Source organism: Saccopteryx leptura, chromosome 1 (assembly GCF_036850995.1).
Source record: "Saccopteryx leptura isolate mSacLep1 chromosome 1, mSacLep1_pri_phased_curated, whole genome shotgun sequence".
NCBI classification, from domain to species: Eukaryota; Metazoa; Chordata; class Mammalia; order Chiroptera; family Emballonuridae; genus Saccopteryx; species Saccopteryx leptura.
In genome coordinates, this window is record NC_089503.1 from 301,582,496 (window position 1) to 301,607,133 (window position 24,638).

At 38.6% G+C, this 24,638-nt stretch overlaps 1 protein-coding gene across 1 annotated transcript; it reads left to right on the forward strand.

Annotated features, from left to right (window-relative positions):
• Nucleotides 1-1,964: 1,964 nt before the first annotated feature.
• USP44 (ubiquitin specific peptidase 44) lies at nt 1,965-23,701 on the forward strand. The gene is made up of 6 exons (XM_066361221.1): nt 1,965-2,085; nt 9,176-10,654; nt 12,753-12,948; nt 16,985-17,093; nt 21,014-21,216; nt 23,505-23,701. Exons 2-6 carry the CDS (start codon nt 9,245-9,247, stop codon nt 23,699-23,701), a joined length of 2,115 nt encoding a protein of 704 aa, XP_066217318.1. The 5' UTR covers nt 1,965-2,085; nt 9,176-9,244.
• The last annotated feature ends 937 nt before the right edge of the window (nt 23,702-24,638 follow it).

A 24,638-nucleotide genomic window follows, 5' to 3' on the forward strand; every position in this document is an offset into this window, starting at 1 on the left:
TTTTAATTGATTTTTTTAGAGAGAGAGGAGTGAGAGAGAGAGAGTGAGAGAGAAGGGGGAGGAGCAGGAAGCATCAACTCCCATATGTGCCTTGACCAGGCAAGCCCAAGGTTTCGAACCGGCGACCTCAGTGTTCCAGGTCGACGCTTTATCCCACTGCGCCACCACAGGTCAGGCCAAAAGTAACAGACTCTTGATAGAGTTTACCCAATGACCTTCCATAAGGGCTTCTTTTTTATTATTCATTTTAGAGAGGGGAGATAGAGAGACAAAGAGAGAGAGAGAGAGAAGGGGAGAGGAGCAGGAAGCATCAATTCCCATATGTGCCTTGAATAGGCAAGCCCAGGGCTTTGAAGCAGCGACCTCAGTGTTCCAGGTCAACACTTTATCCACTGCGCCACCACAGGTCAACCCCATAAGGGTTTTATGACATTAAAATAAGAGCAAGAATTTTAACCTTTGTTTTATTTTGCTTTCTAAGAACTACAGAAAAAACTATATTGAACGCTAGAAATACGTAGTTGAAAGAAATACATCTTCTTAAGAGACATTCTCATGTAATGCATTTTGCACACCTTAGAAATTAAGGTGGTGGAAAAATTACAAGACAGTTTATGTTTTGCGTGGGAGGAATGCACTGGGGACCAAAATGAAACGCAAATAACTATTATGCATTTAACTATATAGAAAAAAGAATGAAAAGAGTATTAAACTATACAAACTCACTCCTCTTTAATCTTTATGTGCATAATAACTACATTTTATGTAGTTGAATTTTCATTTACATACTCTGTAAGCTTTCAAATATAAATTGATTAGAACATTGTCATTTTGTTCCCTACTTAAGAATTCCTAAGGTTACTATGCCAGGTGTTAATTAGCCATTTCCCTTTGGTTAGGCCTTTTTTCACCTTCAAATTTTTGTGGTTTGGAAAAAATGATGCTATGAATACCTTTGCGCACTTATTTTTTTTCCTGGATAGACCATGGAAAGATACCAAAGTGGAACTGTTGATTTAAAGATATAAACAATGTTATAGCTTGCCTTAAACATCGCAAGATACTGTACTCCATTGACGTTACTAACTTCGCGCGTCTGTCTGCTGACTCTTCAAGCTCCTGGAAGGAGGACGGTGTCTTTTCATTTTTCAGTATCCTCCACTGAGTGGCAGAGGCACAAATTGGCTCAGAGAGAGCTCAGCGCAAAGTAGAAGGTCTAAATACCAAAGGATTAATTTTCTTGTTTCTGTAGGCTTGCCGTTCCTCTTTGCCAGATTTTCTCCCTCAGTTTCTTCTCTTCTTTTTTTTCCGGACTCTACTTCATCTTAAATTGCTAATTTCAGCCAAGGTCATTTTGGACAGAGGTGTCTTTTCGTGTCCTTTAAAGTCTCATTTCTCAGGAAGCTTCCCATTCTGGAACGTTATTAGCGGACCAGCCAACCACTCCACTTGCACTCACATCCAGGTGCCTCCTCGGGAAGGAACAGTTTTTCTTGAAAAATGTCTACGCCAGTTAATTAGGACAGTTTTGAAGGTAACCGAATTGGCCCGCATTTCTGCCAAACAATTCGGCCCTGTATGGGTTGGTCCGAAGGAGTAACGACGTCTGTGAAATAGTCTGCATTTCAAAGCTGGCGGTAAACACTGGAGGTGCCCTCCCAGGCCCAGCGGTCACGACAGGTGTGAAGCCCGCGCCGAAGGAAGCCTCTGCTGCCCACGCAGAGCTCCTGGCTCCGGGGAAAGCCGGTCCCAGACCCGGAGTTCGAAGCCCCGCGCCGGTCCGCTCCGGCAGGCTCTCCACACCCGGCCGCCTGTCCGCGCACAGCGCCTCCTACAGGACGGCCCCCAAGTCGTTCCACAGGCGAGGGGGCGGGGCCTGCGGGCGTCACTGCTGACGTAGCCGCCCCTCCAGGGCCTCGGCTGACCCGGGGGGTGTGTGAGGTGCCGGAGCTCCGGGGGCGAGCGCTAAGAAGGCCGCTCGGGTTCGGGCTGGTTGAGTGTGCGTGAGGGGTGCACGCGACGGAGGCGGTTGGCTGAGCGAGGCTCCCTGCGGGAGCAGAGGTCCGACGGCAGCCCCCGAAGCCGGTAGGCACCTGGCGGAGTTTTCCCGCCACGCAGGTTGCAGGGTGGCGGTTGAGAGAGGGAGAGGGCGCCGCGGCCCCACCGAGGGGAGCGAGCCTTGGGGCTCGCCGAGGCGGCGAGGGTGCTGGCGAACTTAGCGGTGCGCCGCTGGGAAGTTTCGGCGGGCCGTGCGAGGTGGCCGGGCCGAGTCCTGGGGGCCGGCCCCTCCTGAGCGCCCGGAGATGCTGCGAGGAGCCGCGTCCCCTGTGGCTAGGGGCACCGCGTAGCCGCCCGGCGCCGGGCTGCAGAGGAGGGGAAGGAGAGTTGGGGGGTGGGAAGGGGGCGCGATGGGGAAGCTGTGCGCTGACTCGGGTTCTGGAGCGTTGAGGGCACGCGGTCGCGACGCGGATGCGGGCTAGGACGCTGGCGAAGCTGGCACCGAGGAGACAAAACCGCATCCTGCCCCCGGCTGAGTGCCGCTACCTGATGCTCGGGTCCCGTGCGATGCTTTCAAAGGACCGTCCCAGTCCTCCGTTTCGAAGGATTATCTTTTCTCCTCCCTCTATCGTTCGGGTCCCAGCGCTCCCAGCACCTGCCGCCACTTAAAGACACTGGAGATTTTTCAATATCAGCTTCCTAAAACATTCCCGCCGGCCTTTGGAGAAGGAATACTAGTATTAAAACACATTTGAGGGGCTTAAGAAACGCGTCAGCATGAGAAGAAAAAGATTGTACAAGTTTAAAAGATGGTAGGATCCGCCTCCACCCCACCCCCCGAAAAGATAATGAAACATGGTAATTGTTTCAACTGCAGTTTATGCAGTTGTAAAGTCTGCTATCTGGATACTTTCTTGCAGTTTTTATTCTGAAAATAAAAATACAAATTAGCAAGTCTTGGGAAAGTCTGTTTATCCTTATCCCTCTCTCCCTTTTAAACCTCGTCATATCTTGTTCTATCTTGCTCGTTACTGGGGTTGTGAAATTAGTACGGAAATACGACTTTCGGGGTCTGCACTTGAATTTATTATCTTTTAAGTAGCTACCTGTGGGGTAAAAATATAGGGGGTTGGTAACAGTGAGTCGGAATTCCATTCTGAGATGTCTTTAAAACCAGTATTTGGTGTAAACAAGGAAAAAGCATTGGCTGTTCATTGTTATCAAATTCGGAAGGCCAAATATGAGTTAAGCACGTGTTAATTGAATATTTAATATCAGTGAGATTCAGTTATCTTAAACTACTAAAATAGATCAGAAAGTATTGCTACATACTTAAAGCTTGGATTGTATGTTGCAATGAGTAAATAAAATTAATTTTAGGAAATTACTATGTGGTAAATAATAAGCAGTTCTGGGCTGTTGAACTATAATAGGTTAAATATTTTATCTGTGATCTTAGTTGATTTTTGTGATAAAACTTTTAACCAAAAATACCGTATCTAATTATATCTCATCTTTTTTCTCTCAAGTCATTTTAGCTTTCTATTGTATAATTGTTTTAATGAGGTACTAACTATATAAAACAATTTAGCTTTCAATAAGTTAAATTCAATTTTCTATTGATTAATTTTAGGGAAACAGAGAGAGAGAGAGAGAAGCATTAATTTATTATTCTACTTAGTTGTGCATTCATTGGTTACTTCTCATTTGTGCCCTGACCACTGCGAACTGTCTGATGCTCCAACAGACTGAGCTACCTGGCGGCCAGGGCCAAATATTTTCTTAAACTTTATAACTTTGCTGAAGGGAATTTTGAAAATAAAAATGTTTGCTCAATTACTTGCCATGAAAAGTTTGAATAACTTGAATGTTTTTTTTAACAAATTACATTTTTTATTGTCTTTAAGCAGTGAGGAGTGACAATAAGAAGGCTTTTAAGAATATTTGCAAACTATCTGTTTTTAAAATAAAGATTAACATACTTCGTCTTTTTTATTTAAAAAAAGCCAATTCATAGCTATTAATTGGAATTTCAAGTTTGAGACAGTCTTTAAATATATGAGAAAATGATAGTCCATATGGATTTTAATAATTTTAATCCATATGGATTTTATTCAAAACATCTTGATTATTTTTATGTCACTGTTATATGTAGGTATTTTATCAGAATCTATGTAAGGGATACAAAAATGTTTTGTTATCTCTTTTTAAGAATATACTACCAAAGAACACATATCTAGCCTGCTAGAACCAAACAGAGTTAATAGATTCTCAGCAGTAGATTAGCAAATGAAAAGAACTGCTCTGAACTCCGTAGAGGAAAATAGGAAGTGTCAAGAAAATACTCCCATCCCCCTTTTCCTCCTAGCTTTTAGATCTTTGTGAGATGAAGTCCTTTTGGGGCTCCCCTAGTGACTGTCTCTGAGCTGTGGCTCCAAGCAGCAGAACAAACGAGATCTCTGGTGCCAGCAGCCTGCCTCTCTAGCTCCTGCTCTCATCCCTGTCCTTCCTGTGGTCATCCACCCCCTACTGGTTTCTTTCGTAAGTAGACAGGGTAAGTGGGTTCCTACTCTAAAATATTAATCTCTTGATCTGTCATCACACTATTCTGCTTTCACTTCTTTGGATTTTTACAAAGATTTTATTTTTGAGAGATCCCCTTTTAAAATGCAAATACCCTGGGAGAGGTCAAACCTTGGTTCTCAGCTAACATCTTAATTATCAGTTAACACCTTAGTTGGGCTGGGTACACACCTGGCTGAGGAAAAGGAACTCCTGGATAAAAGTGATAAAACTAGAAGAAATTAGCATTTATACTAGTAAGTATGATCATCATTGTAGTTATTATTATTATTGGCAGCAAAGATGTACTGAGGGCAATATTATTTAGTGCCAGGAATTGTTCTAAGTGTTTTGCACATATGTATTTCTCTAATTCCCTCAAAAACTCTACTGGGGTTAATATCACTGTTAACTTACAGATAATAAAGCTAAGGTGTGTGGAGCATAAATAATTTGTCTAGGTCACATAGTGAATACAGCCAAGTGTTAAACTCAGGTATTTGGATTCCAGAGTATGCTCACTAACCATTTATTGTGATACCACTCCCCTGCTGTATTGCCTGTCAGAGAGATGGCATCTGATCAGCATTTCACCCTTTGCATAATTCTGCATCAAATGCTATTGTGCTATCCAATTATACGTCACTTTCTATTGAAGGTCAGGGACTTTGCCATCTTCTAAACAGATATTTTTATTAACAAGTGCAATATAAAAGGCAAATTCCTGTGACCAAGGAAATTTATTTACAGAATACAGATGAAAAAGGATTAAAGAGGCTAGTGTATAATTTAGCACATATTATCTTTCATACTTAAAAATTATTATACACATAACATGTTCATTATTATTGGAGACTTGAAAATACAGACTAATAAAAATAAAGTAAAATAATTTGCAGTCCCACTACCCAGAGATAAACTCAGAATATGTATATACAAATATTAAAAATATATTTTATATGTATATAAAAATAAACTTAGAAAGGGTTTTTTCTTTTTACCCTATTGTGCAAGGTGTCAACTCACACCACCTCTTTAAAACTTTAGAATGAAGTAATTTTTCTTGTGTGTAAACAGAATTTTCCTTGTCATCTCTTCAAGTAGTTGAGTAATTATTACAATTACATGCAAGAAACAATTAACTAAATCTGTGTTCTTTATAATGATCTTATTAAAATAAAAGTAGATAGAAGAAAACCCTACATTCTTCTCTATTTATTTATTTATTATTTATTTAATTTTTTTTTTTTTTTACAGAGACAGAGTCAGAGAGAGGGATAGACAGGGACGGAGAGATGAGAAGCATCAATCATTAGTTTTTCGTTGCACATTGCGACACCTTAGTTGTTCATTGATTGCTTCCTCATATGTGCCTTGACCTCGGGCCTTCAGCAGACGGAGTAACCCCTTGCTCAAGCCAGCAACCCTGGGTCCAAGCTGGTGAGCTTTGCTCAAACCAGATGAGCTCGTGCTCAAGCTGGCGACCTCAGGGTCTCGAACCTGGGTCCTCGGCATCCCAGTCCGACACTCTATCCACTGCGCCACCACCTGGTCAGGCTACATTCTTCTCTTAATCTCTATTTTGAATCAGTTTCTTTCAACCATTGTGCAGCACTGATCTACCTCTGTTCCCATCTTTATTTCAACAGTGCTACAGCTTTAATTTCCTATCATATCTGGAGTAGTATAGTCTCTTAATCACTTGTCCCTCTAGTTAGCATTATCCCTCTGCAACCTACTTTCTGATCATGTCTTCCCTCTATACAATTTTCAGTGGCATTTTATTGTCCACAGGTCCTGTAGGTTTGGGGATGACTGAGGCAAGGAATTCTCTAGGTCCAAGCCATCAGTGAGTGGTCTAAAAGGCAAGCTGAGCATATGTGCAGGTTCCAAGTGGCCAGATATCCTTGACTCTGCTGACTTGACATAATGGGGTAGGACTAGAGCAGGCACCCCTGAAGATGTCAGGTCTGGGCATTGGTTATGTGAGTCTAAAAGGCAGAGTGAGCAGCAGCTATGTGTAAAGTAAACATTTGGTGGCAGCAAGGATCAAAGCTGGGGGATCATTTAGGAGTGTTATTGCAGTAATTCAGGTGGAACCATTTATGTTTTGGACCAGGGTGGTAGTAATAGAGGTAATAATATAGTATTCATACTCTAGTATATTTTGAAGGTGGAGCCAACTATTTTTCCTGAATGACTGGTGCAGGGAGAGTGAAAGAGGACTCAAGAATGACTCCAAGATTTTTAGCCTCAGTTCCTGGAACCATTTTTTATAATGGAGCATATCAATCACTGATATCTAAATTTTGCCATTAACAACTATTGTTGAGTGCTAAGAGTTTTAATAAAATACTATATCTGACCATATTTTGAACCTCAGGAAATTTTGAGGGAAGATATGTAAACTTACAATGTGTGGTTGAAATGTGTGCATATGTGAATGTTGGGACTGGTCAGTCTTAAGACTATATTCAGGGATATTCTATATCTAAAAGTTAAAAAATGGATTGTCCCTGGCTGGTTAGCTCAGTTGGTTAGAGCCTTGTCCCGAAACAACAAGGGTTATGGTTCGATCCCCAGTCAGGGAACATACAGGAAGCAACCAGTAAATGCACAACTAAGTGGAACAGCAAATGACTGCTTCCCCCCCCCCCCCAGCTCTCTCTCATCCTCTCTCTGTCTCTCTAAAATCAATCAATAAAAATAAATAAATAAAAGTTAAGAAATGGAGGGGGAGAGGGTACCTCTCTGATTGCTAGGAAATTTTTCAAAAAAGATGTGAAAAGGAACCAAAAATTGACTTTACCTTTGCAGTTTTCTTAGGGCCCTGGAGGTGGCACCCACAAGTGCCATCGAAATTCATATTGTCTTGCTGCCCTAAAGTAATTAAAGCATTGATCATGCTATACTTACATGTTCTAAGTATTTTGTAACTAGGTCCCCACCTGTAACCAGAAATTTGTGTTCAATGTATGTTAAATCAATGAAGAAAATGTTTTGTGGTCCCTACTTTTAATTAGACTTTGATTCAACTATTTCTAGAAACTTTATTTCTAGAAGTGTTCCTGACTTTATTTATTTATTTATTTTAATTTATTTATTCATTTTAGAGAAGAGAGAGAGAGAGAGAGAGAAAGAAAGGTGGGAGAAGCAGGAAGCATCAACTCCCATATGTGCCTTGACCAGACAAGTGCAGGGTTTCAAACCAATGACCTCAGCATTCCAGGTCGACGCTTTATCCACTGTGCCACCACAGGTCAGGCTATTTATTTATTTTAATTTATTGATTTTAGCCAGAGAGGAAGGGAGAGAGACAGAGACAGAGAGAGAAAGACAGGACCATAAATTGTTCCTGTATGTGTCCTGACTGGGGGTCAAACTGGCAACCTCCATGCTTCAGGCTGATGCTCCCACCAATGGAGCGATACAGCCAGGGCCTGACTTTACCTAATAAAGGAACAAGTTTCCATGTCAAAATTATATAGATTTTGTTGTTTTGCTTTATTACGTTGGCTGTGTGTGTGTGTGTGTGTGTGTGTGAGAGAGAGAGAGAGAGAGAGAGAGAGAGAGAGAGAGAGAGAATGTGTGAGTGTTGTTTGTTTTTTTAGAATAAGCTTAAAATTTCAAATAATGCTTAGGCCTACCAAAATATAAAGTTCATTATATTGACACCCACTTTGTATTTTCCCCCTTTTCTCTTTATTTGCTTACATGTACTTGCACATTCCTGAGAGTCAATTCACACAAAAGCACTCTCCCCTTCTGTCTTTCTCTGTACCTAGGGCAAACTGTTAAGTCTTTCAAATCAGAGTATGTTATAGAGCCATGAATTAAAGGTCATTGTTGATTTACTAACGGGAAACCAAATTTAAAATGGTAATTTAGTAGAATATTAAATATTATTTATTTAAATAAATAGAAGAGAATGTTAAGATTTATTCACTATAGCTACCATTATAGCTACCTTATATTGAGCATTTACTGTGTGTCAAATAAATAGTTTAGTATCTCAATTCTTCTACAATTCAAAGTTGGTATGATTTTTCCTGTTTTACAGATAAAGTTTAGAAAAATTAAAATATTTGCTCAAACCAGACATATAATGGTATATGGCAGAGGTAGAATTCAAATCTTAAGTTTTTCTGCTTTAAAACCCATGCTTTTAACTATGAGTGTGTTTTAGTAACTTTACATATAACCCTTAGAATGTAGGTATTAATTAGTGAGATATATTTTGGTCTTTCCAGCCCCAATCTTAAACTGCCCTTACACTGTTGGGTAAAAAAGATAGATCTTATTCTCGTTAAGTGAAAAGTGGCCCACTACCCATTCTTCACCAGTAGATGGTGGCAGAAAAATTTAAAAAGTGTTTAAAGGGAACCCCTCAGAAAGTAAAGTGAAGTATATGTTCTTTCAGAGTAAGGTTGATGAAGATTAGAGGAGTCTGCAGCAAGGGGAATGGGAGAACTACCTATGGTATTACAACAGATAGCCCAGAAATTTGAGCAGAGGAAGCAAATTTATAAAATTATTCTTGGGAAAATACCTTATAAATATGAAAAATATTGGCTTCTTGTTTTTATTATATTGACAGTGTTCTGCTTGTTTTCAGATGCTTCAAATGTGAACAGAGATTTATTTGGATTATGTATTTCTCAGCTAGACTAAATAGAAGTTAACAATGGATCAGTGCAAACACATTGGGCAGTTGCAGCTTGCTCAAGACCATTCCATTCTCAACCCTCAGAAGTGGCACTGTGTGAACTGCAATACAACTGAGTTGATTTGGGCTTGCCTTAGCTGTTCTCATGTTGCCTGTGGAAGATATATTGAAAAACATGCACTCAAGCACTTTCAAGAGAGCAGTCATCCTGTTGCATTAGAGGTGAATGATATGTATGTTTTTTGTTACCTTTGTGATGATTATGTTATTAATGACAATGCAGCTGGCGACCTGAAGTTACTACGAAGTGCATTAAGTACAATCAAAAGTCAAAATTATCACTGCACCACTGGTAGTGGAAGGGTTTTACGATCTTTGAGTATAAGTGATGATCCTTATTTCATTCATGATGGCACCCAATCTCTGCTTCAAAATGAAGATCAAATGTGTACTGCTCTTTGGCACAGGAGAAGGATCCTAATGGGTAAAATTTTTCGAATTTGGTTTGAAAAATCACTTATTGGAAGAAAAAGGCAAGAACAATGTCAGGAAAGAATAGAAAAAAGAGAAGTGAAGAAAAGACAGCAAGAATTAGAGCACCAAGTTAAAGCAGAATTGGAAAATATGCCTCCAAGAAAGAGTCTTCGTTTGCAAGGCCTAGCTCTGCCCACAATAGAAATAGTTCCTGTTCAAAAACCACTGCAAACCCCAGCATCACCAGCAAAAGATAAAGTACTATCTACCTCAGAAGATGTGAGATTAAAAAAAGCCAGGGACCCCTCAATTAAACGAAGGCTAATTGTAACTCCTGGTGTAACAGGATTAAGAAATTTGGGAAATACTTGCTATATGAATTCTGTTCTTCAAGTGTTGAGTCATTTACTTATTTTTCGACAATGTTTTTTAAAACTTGATCTGAACCGATATGTGCTGTCTGTGACAGCCAATGATAAGACAAGATCTTCTTATAAGCATCCACCAGTCACAGATACAGTATATCAAATGAATGAATGCCAAGAAGGTATAAGCTCTGTTCTCTCCGGATATACAAGTTTATCATCCAGACTAAGTGGTAGAGTATCAAAGAGTGGAAAGATGGAACTTATTCAGCCAGGGAACTCAAGTTCACAATACATTTCTCTCTGTCATGAATTGCATACTTTGTTCCAAGTCATGTGGTCTGGAAAGTGGACCTTGGTCTCACCTTTTGCTATGCTACACTCAGTGTGGAGACTAATTCCTGCTTTTCGTGGTTATGCCCAACAAGATGCTCAGGAATTTCTTTGTGAACTTTTGGATAAAATACAACATGAACTAGAGACCACTGGTACCAGGTTACCAGCTCTCATCCCCACTTCTCAAAGGAAACTTATCAAACAGGTTTTGAATGTTGTGAATAATATTTTTCATGGACAACTTCTTAGTCAGGTATGGATTTTTTTTAAATATAATTTTCATTGTGGGGATTTGGTAAAGTGAAGGCTGAAAAATGCATATTCTAGTGTGTTAGCACTAGACTATTTTCATGTCAAAATAGATCACTTTCACAAATAATGTATGAAGTCAGCTCACTTATTTAGTTTCCTTCATGAATCATTGGAAGTAGTTATTTTTTTCAAGATTTTATTCATTTTAGAGAGAAGAGAGAGAGAGAAGTCGGGGGAAGAGTAGGAAGCACTAACTCCCATATGTGTCTTGCCCAGGAAAGCCAGGGTTTCAAACCAGTGACCTCAGCATTCCACGTTGACGCTTTACCCTCTGCACTATCACAGGTCAGGCTTAGAAGTAATTTTATGTCCATGGTATGAAAGCTTTTTTTGTGGGGAGAGGAAATTAGAAAGCAGAGTTTCTAAGGTTAACCATATTATATTCATTCTCTGAGAGACTGAGTAAAAGAGGGCTTAATCTTACAAGGAACAAATGTGAAGATGTTGATGTTTAAGTATCAGCTGTATTTCATATTATGTGAATGATCTATAAAGTCTATCTTCAATTATTTTCAGTGTTTGTTGGCATTAAATCCTGCTGAATTCTTTTTTAAAATGTTTTTATTTTTATTATTGATTGATTGATTTTTATTTATTTACTTTTTTGTGACAGAGACAGAGTCAGAGAGAGGGACAGATAGGGACAGACAGGAAGGGAGAGAGATGAGAAGCATCAATTCTTCATTGTGGCACCTTAGTTGTTCATTGATTGCTTTCTCATATGTGCCTCAACAGGGGGGCCACAGCAGACTGAGTGACCCCTTGCTCAAGCCAGCAACCTTGGGCTCAAGCTGGTGAGCTCATGCTCAAACCAGATGAGCCCGTGCTCAAGCTGGAGACATCAAGGTCTCGAACCTGGGTCCTCCGCATCCCAGTCCAATGCCCTATCCACTGCACCACCGCCTGGTCAGGCCCTGCTGAATTCTTCACTGAAGTTATTATTCTTTCCCTTTCCAGTTACTGTATTTTCCTATGTAAGTTATTAGAACTGTCCACATTCTTTATGATTCCTATATTTTGGAGAGGATTTTAATGTAGTGATGTTTGCTTTAAATGGGAGTATGACCTCATTATTTGTCATAGTACTATCTTCTGAAATTATCAATAAGGCTTCAAAACCTGTATACACTACTATACCTCTGTATATAAAACTATATAAAAGATACTAATAATATTTAACTTGTATCATGATTAAGGGGTTATAGGGATTTGGGGAGAGAAAATTAGTTGGTGAAAGATGAAGAAAAAAGGGCAAATAACTGCAAGTCTAATTATATAAGCACATTAAATGTATATAAATATATATCATATATACACAAATAAGACTTTAGGTACACACACATAATGTATATTGACTAAAGGAATACAGTTTGTTTTTATTTTATCTAAATTGAGATTTGACTAATGTCCTTGGAGCTTTTTGAATGCCTAGTAGTTAAAGTCCAGTAATTTTTTTTTTTTTTTTGTATTTTTCTGAAATTGGAAATGAAAAGGCAGTCAGACAGACTCCCACCTGCGCCCGACCTGGATCCACCCAGCATGCCCACCAGGGGGCGATGCTCTGCCCATCTGGGGCATCGCTGTTGCAACCAGAGCCATTCTAGCGCCTGAGGCAGAGGCCACAGAACCATCCTCAGCGCCCAGGCCAACTTTGCTCCAATGGAGCCTTGGCTGCGGGAGGAGAAGAGAGAGACAGAGAGGACGGAGAGTGGGAGGGGTGGAGAAGCAGATGGGCGCTTCTCCTGTGTGCCCTGGCCGGGAATCGAACCGGGACTCCTGCACGCCAGGCCAACGCTCTACCACTGAGCCAACCAGCCAGGGCAAAGTCCAGTAATTTATAATGGTTAGTTTAATGTCAGTCTTTTGGAAGGGAAAATTATAATAATAAAAAAATGCCTGAAAATATAAAGCAGACTATTCAGAATTCTGATCATGCATTTTCAGAACAAAAGCTTTTTTTATTGACATTGACCTCTAGTGAAAGAAGTAAATGTTTTGATGGGAGGATTTTAATCTGAAACTAATATTTTTATTTATAGGTTACATGTCTTGCATGTGACAACAAATCAAATACCATAGAAGATTTCTGGGACTTGTCACTGGAATTTCCCAAAATATTCCAATGCAGTGGAAAAGATACTGCTTCCCAGCCATGCCTGCTTACTGAAATGTTGGCCAAATTCACAGAAACAGAAATTTTAGAAGGAAAAATCTACATATGTGACCAGTGTAACTGTAAGTAGAGACCTATATTCTCTTTGTTTTCCTAAGATCAGCAAAGGGAAACAAAAATTAAAGGGGAAAAATTCCTTAAGTAGCAGTTATGGAAATAAACTAGCTTTGTTAGTTCATCAAAAGAGACTGGGCTAGATATTTCTACTTTATAATTGGCATTTGTTAACCCAGTGATTGTTTTGCAGTATTGATGGCATTAGAAAATTTCTTTGATTCTGTAGTCAATTGTGGAGAGAAAGGATTTATAAAATAAAAAATTTAAATTTAACAAATGAGGCAGAGGTCTGGTGGTAGTGCAGCGGATATAGCATCAACCTAGGATGCTGAGGTCCCAGGTTCAAAACCCAGAGGTTGCCAGCTTGAGCGTGAGATCATCAACATGATCCCACAGTCGTTGGCTTGAAGCCCAAGGTCACTGGATTGAGCAAGGGGTCAGTGGCTTGGCTGGAGTGACTCCCCTTAAGGCACATATGAGAAGCAATCATTGAACAACAAAAGTGACGCAACTACGAGCTGATGATTTTCATCTCTTCCATTCTCTCTAGCTTACAAAAAAAAAAGAAGAGGTAGAATAAAGCAAAAGGGGACTAGTGAAAGGAAAACATGTTATTTAGTACTGAAAGAAAAGGCTGCTTTGCCTGACCTGTGGTGGCGCAGTGGATAAAACGCTGACCTGGAAATGCTAAGGTTGCCGGTTTGAAACCCTGGGCTTGCCTGGTTAAGGCACGTATGGGAGTTGATGCTTCCAGCTCCTCCCCCTTTCTCTCTCTCTGTCTCTCCTCTCTCTCTCTCTGTCCTCTCTAAAATGAATTAAAAAATTTTTAAGAAAAGGCTGCTTTAAGTCTGTTTGCTACTTATCACAACATTGATATAGGTAAAACATGTGTATATGTGTATGTATACTTACCTGTATAATAGAAAATAATGTATAGCTGAACTGCTGCTGTGGAGACTGACTTCATAAAAACAAAGATTTATTTGTTTTTATTATTATCACTTTAATTTTTCTGACATGAGAAGCAGGGAGGCAGAGACTCCTGCATGCGCCCGACTGGGATCTATCTGGCATGCCCACTAGGGTGCGATTCTCTGCCCATCTAGGGCATTGCTCCGTTGCAACCAGAGCCATTCTAGCACCTGAGGCAGAGGCCATGGAGCCATCCTCAGCGCCAGGGCCAACTTTGCTTCAGTAGAACCTTGGCTGTGGGAGGGGAAGAGAGAGATAGAGGAAAAGGAGAGAGGGAAGGGTGGAGAAGCAGATGGGCGCTTCTGTATGCCCTGGCTGGGAATCAAACCCAGGACTTTCACACGCCGGGCTGACACTACCACTGAGCCAACCGGCCAGGGCCAATAAAGATTTATTTAAAAGTGTACACTGTCTCTTCTATATTAGTCATTGTTATAGTTGCTATGGATAGAGTTAAGAGATTTTGAAGGTGCTTCAAAGGAGGAAACAGAAAATAGCTACTATTTGTTAAGCTCTCTAATAGAGGTGGGTGTACATGGCAGATGACCAAGCCATTTCAGTTAAAGGGAAGCATTATCCTCCAGGGGAAAAGTATATAAAAGCACATCGGATCTGTTGTTTATGTGGTGTCTGTATCTTCTCTTTCAATAGGTACCTAGCATTTTAGTATATATTTTAAATACATATTTTCAGGTATTATCCCTAATTTTCATGTCTGGAAATAAGATTCTAGGGCTTTGACTACTAAACTTATAAGGTAATAAAAAGGAAACATTGGATGTTCTAGTACTGAAGAAATGTCACATCAATTAGTGGTTTTATAAAACAACTTATATAATACTAACATTGTTTTCTGAGTGCTGTCTAATATGAACTGTTGTAAAAACCCTAAAATTTATATGGTTAGTAAACAAATAAATCTTGATCAATTTGTATGGTGAAGTATTTTTCCCCCTGGAACATAAATGTGAGTGGTTGGTCCTAGGTGCCTTTATCACCAAATCTGGGAATAGAATGCTATTCTGAATGAATGCAGGATATGGTTTTATAACACAATTGTGTGTGTGTGCTGAGCCTACCAAATACAGGCCTAAAAGAGTTGCTTAAAAACATGAGGGCAAGTGCTGAGGTCTCCGGTACAAAACCCTGCACTTGCCTGGTCAAGGCACATAATGGGAGTTGATGCTTCCTGCTCCTCCCCCTTCTCTCTCTCTCTCTCTCTCTCTCTCTCTCTCTCTCTCTCTCTCACACACACACACACACACACACACACACAAACTATCTCTCCTCTCTAAAATGAATATAAATAAATAAATAAATAAAACATGAAGGCAAATGATTCAAATTATGTCAAGGAGTTGACATCCCTTGTCTTGCTACACTTGGATCATGTATTCTGGGAGATGATCCACAGGTAGGTCCAGGACATTTCACAGCAACCGATCATACCTGGATCTCAAGGGCATAAACCTTGAAGGAAAGGCTTCTGGTGGCAAGTGGAGATGGCTTAGAAGAGGACAGTTTCACCTCCTATACAAAGAGGACTGATTCCACCTCCTATACAAAAAGCCATTGTGCTGACTGGAAAAATTACTTGTAAATAATCAGCAAGGGGCCATGGATGACAAACTTCTTGCTATTTATATGACATTTAAATGTCTTACTTGACATTCATTTAAACTAGATAAAAACTTGTAATTATTTTAGGTTAGATTCTAACTCCATTTTACATATAATACACCACAGTATTTTTCTGCACAAATGCAACTGTTGTGTCAATCAAGGGAAGACTGTACTTTGATAAGAATTTTACCGGAAGTTGTTTACCATTTCAAAAAATAACATCACCAGTTGAAGTCCACTTGTGGTTCATGTGCAGCTGTCTCATCCACAGTGATTCTACATAAAGCAATACTACTTTGTTTTCTAGTGTAGTTATGTCCAAGTGTCTATAAGCTGGTATAATTTTATTAAATTTTTATTTCATTTCTTATTTATATATTTAATTATGTAAGCACAAGTAGGTTATACTATATGGACATTTCATTTACAATGGTATAAAAAGTTTTGTAAAATATTTGTAATAAAAATACAGGCGATAGGTCTGATAGCATTGAAAAGTACTAAACCACACCATCAGGCACCCTGCTACTTACCTGATCTCAACAACAAAAAGCCATTGTTGCTATGGCTGGAATCAGAGCTGTTATACAAGTTGCAGGGCAGCTCCTAGACATCAAGAGCAAACTTTGGTAGCCAGAAGCCCTGCCAGAGTCTGTAGGACACAATCCATAGATGGACCTCTCGAGAAGCAGTGGGAACACCAAAAAGAATCTTAAGTTCCAGTCGTCTAAGTTCTGATGCTAAAATAGCAAAAGCAAGACACTGAGGGAGGCCTCAGCTGTCGAGCTAATAAAGGCCTGCCTTCTCAGGGGTGGTGTTCAGTGGGAGGGGTGTCTTGGCAGTAAGGACCATGTCCCATGGGATCTTGATTAGCCTCAGTAAATGAACTGACCATGAAATGTTTTTAAATTAAGAGTTTGAAAAGAGTATTTTAAAGTATGTTTAGGAAGAGTTTTAACTTTTGCCATTTGGCATAACCAAATCCATTTAAAAAGTGATTTTTTACTTATCGATTTTAGCTAGAGAGGAAGGGAGAGGATGAAGGAGGGGTGTGGGGGCATCAATCTGTTCCTGTATGTGCCCTGGCTGCTCAGGACAATGCCCTAACCAACCAAGCTACCTGGCCAGGGCACCAAATCTGTTTTAAAATCTAGCACTACATCATTCTGTTGCCTTATTTATTTATAAGATTATAATTAATTCATAATTAATTCATTTACTTAATTGTTTATGTGTCTGTCTACCTTGACTAGCTCATAAGTTGTTTTTTGTTTTTTGTAATTCTGTTTCTTGAGGGCAAGGCCATATCTTCATCACTAGCACAGTACAATGTCTGTAACACAGATGTGTCAGTGATAATGAAAATGTGAATTATTTTAAAAGTTTACTTGGCTTTTCCTTGTGTCCTTAAATTAAATTTGATTTTTATTTTCTTTGATATCACAGCAAAGCATAAAAGGTTTTCCTCAAAACCAGCTATACTCACAGAAGCCCAAAAACAGCTTATGATTTGCCACCTACCTCAGATTCTCAGACTACATCTCAAACGATTCAGGTTAGTAGTAGTAGTTAGTAGTATCAGTTGCCTGCCAACTATATACTTCTAATTTTTATAGTGCTTATTCCTAATTTTATAGTGCTATATACTTATTTATTTTTATAGTGCTTCAGAACTTAACACATGATGAATTAAATTTTAATAATATATACTTGGCTGGTAGATGGCTTACATCTATTTCTGCCTTTTATTTTAAGGGGAAAAATCTCATTTTTCTGTAGCCTTGACCAGTGGATACCATATTCAATAACCTGATTAGCTTTCCTTGTAGAATGCATTGCTGATCAGCACCTCACATTTTTGTTGGTGAAATAATATTATTTCCCTTTTAAGTTTCTGCTTATACTGTTTAATATCCAGCATATTTTAGGTGTAAAACTTTTTTTTTTTTTTTTTACAGAGAGAGAGTCAGAGAGAGGGATAGATAGGGACAGATAGGAACGGAGAGAGATAAGAAGCATCAATCATTAATTTTTTGTTGCGACACCTTAGTTGTTCATTGATTGCTTTCTCATATGTGCCTTGACCGGGGGGGGGCTACAGCAGACCGAGTAACCCCTTGCTCGAGCCAGTGACCTTGGGTCCAAGCTGGTGAGCTTTGCTCAAACCAGATGAGCCTGTGCTCAAGCTGGCGACCTCGGGTTCTCGAACCTGGGTCCTCCGCATCCCAGTCCAACAAACACTCTATCCACTGTGCCACCACCTGGTCAGGCTAGGTGTAAAACTTTTAAAATATATAACTTAATTTGGCTCAAATGCTTCATCCTTGGAAAATATTTGAACAAAGGTACAGCAGTTCAAAGCAGTTAAAAGAAAACAAAAACTCTAGTCTTCAGAAATACATTTAGTCAGGTGAATAAGTTGGCAAATCTATTGGTTAATTAAAGTATATGCTTTCACACCTTGCAATAACGATTAACCTTTTTTTGTTGCGACACCTTAGTTGTTCATTGATTGCTTTCTCATATGTGAGAGCTTTCTATTTTATTAAGGAATGAGAAGTTAATTAATGTGCTATGATTTGAACATTATTGAGACCATTGTTTTTTTTAATTTGTTAAAGGAATATGTGTTTTTATAAATTTCAGACATTATAGAAGGTAAAGTAAAAGCCCAAAGTAAAATTACCTTCTTTCTCAGTCCCACTTCCCATAGATAATCGCTGTTAACTTAGTTATTTCAGTTGGTTATAGTCAGAAAACATCATGTGAGTGATTTTTAATTCAACATGTTCTATATTCTTTGAGGAATATAAAGTAGGATCCTTTTCACAAGGAGAGTATAGTAAGACATACACAGAAATAATGGTGAAGTAGAAATACTAAGTTTCACAAACTAGAAACAAACTGATTAATTTGAGACTTGCAAAGGGGGAGTTAGCCAATGTCTAAATGTTCCCAAAGCCTCTCTAGTAACGATTTATATCATTCAAGTCCCAGTTCATATGTCATCTCTTTAGAGGGCTTCCCTGACCATCCTACAATATTTAAAAGTAGCACCACACACCCCTCAGTATCATATTACCCTATTTTGCTTGTCAAAAATTACTGTCTGCAATTAGTAGTCCACTTACTTCTCCCCCCACTGCCAGTGGAACTCTGTGCATATTAGATGCCCAAAAATATTCATTAAGTAAATGAATGGGGTGTATGCATAAGGAGGATCAACGTGAACAAAGGTATAGAAGGAGGAATAGAGAAGGGTATATGACAAAAGGTTTAGTGAAAAGTCAAGTGAGACGTGCCAGTGTGTTTAAAATAAAAAAGAATGAAAATAGGAAGATTGGGAGGTTAATACTGTATTCCAGGTTCAGGTAACAAGGGTTAGGGAGCACTGAGAAGTGAGAACATAGATGAAATTCTATAAAGATAGAATTTAAACTTTTGAAGAACCTCCTGTTTTTCATAATTGATTTTTTTTTTTTTTTTTTTTTTGTATTTTTCTGAAGCTGGAAACGGGAAGAGACAGTCAGACAGACTCCCGCATGCGCCCGACTGGGATCCACCCAGCACGCCCACCAGGGGCGATGCTCTGCCCACCAGGGGGCGATGCTCCGCCCCCCCCAGGGGGCGTCGCCCCGCCGTGACCAGAGCCACACTAGTGCCTGGGGCAGAGGCCAAGGAGCCATCCCCAGCGCCCCGGCCATCTCTGCTCCAGTGGAGCCTTGGCTGCGGGAGGGGAAGAGAGAGACAGAGAGGAAGGAGGGGGGGTGGGGGGGGGGTGGAGAAGCAAATGGGCGCCTCTCCCATGTGCCCTGGCCGGGAATCTAACCCGGGTCTCCCGCACACCAGGCCGACGCTCTACCGCTGAGCCAACCGGCCAGGGCCTCATAATTGATTTTTAATCTGGCATTTGAAACTCTCCATAATATAAACCAATTTGACTCTATTTCCTTCCGTCTTCTACCCAAAACATTTTTAGTCCTTCATGTCTTATCTCTGATTCAGAAACTTCGTTTAAACACTGCCTTTACCACCCCATTTATCTTTCTTCTATATCCATTAAAAAGGTACTATTGTATTTGCCAGTGTATAAAATATATTGGGTAAATAAAAGGCAAAGAAATTGGGAGAGACACACAGAAGCTCTTTGAAGAAGTATAAGAAAAGGATGATTTCTAATAGATTATAAATTTCCCATGTGTGCCTCCCAGTCCTGTTCTTTCCCTCTCAGAAGTAAACCATTATGCATTTTGGGTAAATCATTTTATTGTTGTCATTTTACTATGTTTTAGCAGAAAAAAACTGGGTATCCAATTTAATAGGAATGAATATTTTCTATTTATGAGTCTTATAATTGTTTATTTAGCATAATTAAATAATATAAGGTTTGAATTTATGGTAAAATAAAAGTAAAGAAGGAATGATAATATCTCATGTTAAGTAGGTCCCATTTTATGTCTTGCTGTTCCATCTTTACTAAAGTGAAAGAAAGGTGCATTGGATATAGGATCTTTTATACAGTTCATAGGGAAAAAGTGGGATATGACTCCTAGTCCAGCAGATAATACAATCTGCAAACTTACCTGTAGCTCCATATTGTGTTAATGTTGTACTAAGAAGCATTTTCACATTCTTTTTTTCATAAACCTCTCTATATGCTTTTCTTCCTTCTCTATTGTTTGTCTTAACCTCATGTTATATTTAGTACTTTAATATTATCATTTTCATTGAAGTTTGTCTTTTGTCTCTGTTCAACACCACCCTAAATGGATTGTAATCTTTTGGAAAAACTACCATATATTACATCATCCCCCTCCCCATAATACCAGCTCATACTATGTATATGACAAAAACATTGCTTAGATCCAGTACTGGAAAGCATGAGTGACCACAATGAGAAAATGACAGTATAGGGGAGTTATTCGACTTTTGTTACTAATGAGTGTTATGCTGACTTATATACAGAGAAGGGTCACAGTTACTATTTTTAATTAGTCTCAAGAGGTCTGAAGTATTATAAAGAATTAGAGGTGCCCTGTTTAGTTCTTCTTTTTCTACATAGTTGGTCATGTAAGATCCAGATTGTATTTCCCAAGAATAAATTCTAGCTTCTGGGACACCCTCCTCATTCTGGGACAATAAGGTATTAAAAACCCTTTAATACCTTAAATTTATGTTAGAAAGACGAAAATGTCATAGGGTCATAATTCTCTTTTCTGAAAGTTAGTATTTTTCTATATTATCTTCTAATTATAAAAGACAAATATTTATTTTAAAACCTGATCAGACCTGTTTAGTAAATAAGCCTAAATTCTTCTATTTATAGCCAACTTCAGCATTGAAGGGATTTTATATTTATATTATTTATTATATATGATTCCATACTCAGTGGCCTTTTTTATTATGACTATCTGAACCTATTACCTGGTATTTCCCTGTGATTTTGTTAATAATTTTACCCTGGTTTGTTCACAGATGGTCAGGACATAACCGGGAGAAGATTGGTGTTCACGTTGGCTTTAAAGAAATCTTAAACATGGAGCCCTATTGCTGCAGCGAGTCCATGAAATCCCTCAGACCAGAATGTTTTATCTATGATTTATCTGCTGTAGTAATGCACCACGGGAAAGGATTTGGCTCAGGACACTACACTGCCTACTGCTATAATTCTGAAGGAGGTATAGATGGGGAAAAGTATTTTATCTTGGGTTAAGACTTGGCAGCTAGAGTTCAGGCTCTAGTGACTTCTAAATTGGTCACTAAATCATCTTAAGAAAAGTCACTCCTCTAGTTTTCTTTCAAGAAGAATCCTTCTTCATTATTTCTCATTGAGAAAATACTGAGGGTCTGTGCAGAAAACGGGGTATTGTGTGACTGCGGTAGTTCTGACTTCTAAGACCTATAGGGACAGGATAATAAGGATGGTCTCATTAATTATATGTCAGAAAGAGTGTGCTATCTTTTTTAAAGGCATAGTTCCAAGAGCAGGTCCTCTGCTTGCTGGTTTAATTCAGTTAATTTTGTTGAAGAACAAAGTACATAATGAAGGGGGAATCACAAGACATTTGGAACAAACTTTGAGTTCAGGTTTTAACATCTAAAATGCACTTCAATTTACTGCTCTATGGACTCTTCACAGATGACAAGTGATTGAATGATTGAATTTAGGTTTTACAGTTTATTTCCCCTTCCCCTACTGTTTAACAAAGAATGAGCCTCCCCCTTGAGCCTATTTCTGCCCTACCCCCAACACACACATACAAATACTAAAAGAGAAACAGGAAAGAGGTATGGACAAAAAGCCCTGTTATCCAGGGAGGTAATTCAACACTAAAGTATGATTAGTTAGTTGGGACACATTTGCTTTATAGTATGATAAGCAGCAAAAGCATTAACCAGTAAGATTTTATCAGGAATTAAAGATAGTGTCAAGTGAACTAATTTTTTTTTTTTTTGAGGGGCAGGGAAGGGAGAAGCATCAACTCATAGTTGCTTTCACTTTAGTTGTGCATTGACTGTTTCCAAGACAGGGAGGAGAGAGTAAGAAGCATCAACTTATAGTTGCTTTCATTTTAGTTGTAAACATTGAACTTTTTGTATGTGCCTTGACCAGGGCCATGCCAGTGTCCCCTTGTTCAAGCCAGAGACCTTGGGCTTTTCATGCCAGTGGCATTTGGTCTCAAGCTGGTGAGCTTTGGTATTGTGTGGATGATTCCCCTGCTCAAGTCAGTCACCCCATGCTGATGAGTCTGTGCTCAGAGTCAGCGACCTCAGGGTTTTGAACTGGTGACCTGTGTTAGGGTTGATGAGATTTACCAATGCATAAGCCACCAGAGGTGAGGTTCAAGTGAACTAATCATTAACTTCTACTTTTAGGGTCAGGTAGATAATTCTGCCCAACTTGTATTTCTCATTAAAATAAATGAATTGGCTAGATACTATTTTCTCTTCAAAAATCGTTTAACTCAATCTTTATGTCTGTTGATAGATGAATGGGTAGAGATGTACATAAATAAAATGGAATATTGTACAACCATAAAAAAGAATAAAATCTTGCCATCTGACACGGATGAACCTAGAGCATCAATTTAACTGGTGTTCCACGGCACACCAAAAATTTTTGAAACATGCAATTACTAAGGGAAAGAGGGGCACTGACCTCTTTCCCCTTAGTAATAGTTTATGTGTGCCATGAAAAATAATGTTGAAAATCGCTGACCTAGAGGACATCATGCTAAGTGAAATAAGTCAGACAATGAAAAATACTGTATGATTTCACATATAGAATCTAAAAAACAAAGGAACAGACAAAACATATTCACATCCAGAGAACAAATTGATGGCTTCTAGGAAGGAAGAGGGTTCCAGGGGAATAGGTAAAAAAAAATTAAAGAAAGAATGAAGTACACATTGCCAGTTATACCAAATCACAGGGATTTAAAGGACAGCATAGGGAATATAGTCAGTGATACACTGCTTACAAAAATTAGGAGATCAGGAAAGGTGTGGATACTCCAGTACCTTCAGCCTTTGTATAGTTCATTTTCACCAATGAAATAAAAGTTGGTTTTGCATCTTGTTTGTATAATTCAACAACTTTCTTTGACTTGTTTGCTTTTCTGATGTTCTTAATTTTAAAAAAATCAAGTGCTTTTTTTTATCACTTCATATTCATTTTTAAATATCCCCTTATTTTTGTGAGCAGTATATTTTAATAACTATGCATGGTGCCAGGTTGGTACTAGACTTACCAGGGTATGACTTTGCAAGGTATATAAATGTCTAATTACTATGTTGTACACCTGAAACTAATATAATATTGTGTCAACTATAATTGAAAAATACATTTCCTAAAATTTTGGACTCTCACTGAAACTGATACCTCTAAATCCATGTTTTAATTCATACTATAAATGTCTCAAGTTCCTTTATAAACATTAAGGTGTATTTCTTTGCTTCGCTCTAGGGTTCTGGGTACACTGCAATGATTCCATGCTAAGTATGTGCACTATGGATGAAGTATGCAAGGCCCAAGCTTATCTCTTGTTTTATACCCAGCGAGTTACTGAGAATGGACATTCTAAGCTCTTGCCTCCAGAACTCCTGTCTGGTATCCTACCTCCTAATGAAGAAACTGATACTTCTAATGAAATGCTTAGTTGATACAAAGACAGTTGGGCTTCTTACAATTTGTATATATATTTTCTCAAAGAGCTGACTTACAATTTTGAGCTTCATTTTTATTTTTTACTTACAAATCAGTACACATTGTTTATATATTTTGTATCTAACTATAAGTCTTTTTACAGAAACAAAGCATAAATACATGTATATCAATGACAGCAGATGACTAAACTTTTTCCGGTACATTGGAGTTTTAAGCTTTTAGTGTTTATCTCCGACTAGTGTTACCCCTTTTATATTTTGTTTTAATTGACTGAGATCATGAATTTGTGCAATCTTGTATTGAAGTTCACGTGGCATCTTTTTATATATTTACCCTTTTAAACTATTTTCTATACAAATTCTTAGTCGATGAAAAATTATACACTTTCTTCACTAACCGTCTTACCTCCAAAAAAGTCATTTCTTTCAGGTTGTTTGTATATTGAAGTTACCTTTGCCCCTTGAAGGAAATTCAATTACTGCTTTCAAAAAGAAATATCAAGCATCATCTAAATACTCATCAGTCACACTCATTGATATGCCTGAGGCTTTGCTACAGAACTCAGAAGACATTACTGTTGTTAATGGAATTTCCTTTTTTTCAAAAATTTATTTTTAACAATTGTTCTTCATTTGGCATAGTCAAATTGAACAGATGAAAATGAAAGCTTTATAAACAGTATGTTTAAATGACTTCAGTACTATGGACATGAAAACAATAATGGCTGGGACTTTGATTTGTCTGGCAGCAAACAGGTTTGTCCTGATTCTAATAAAGCAGTCATATAAAAAACTTGAATGTACCAAACAGTGTGTTATATTGTGCAATTTAACTTGGATATGAATTCATTTTTGTCTAAACATTAAATCTCTTAAAGCTTTGTACCACATTTTGAGATTCTTAAAGGGATAAAAATGTCTTAAATATAAAAAA

Coding starts and splice junctions, on each gene's coding strand:
- USP44 (XM_066361221.1), top strand. CDS start 9,245: ATGGATCAGTGCAAACACATTGGGCAGTTGCAGCTTGCTCAAGACCAT. Junction 10,655..12,752: donor ATGGACAACTTCTTAGTCAG/GTATGGATTTTT, acceptor TTTTATTTATAG/GTTACATGTCTTGCATGTGA. Junction 17,094..21,013: donor CTACATCTCAAACGATTCAG/GTTAGTAGTAGT, acceptor GTTTGTTCACAG/ATGGTCAGGACATAACCGGG.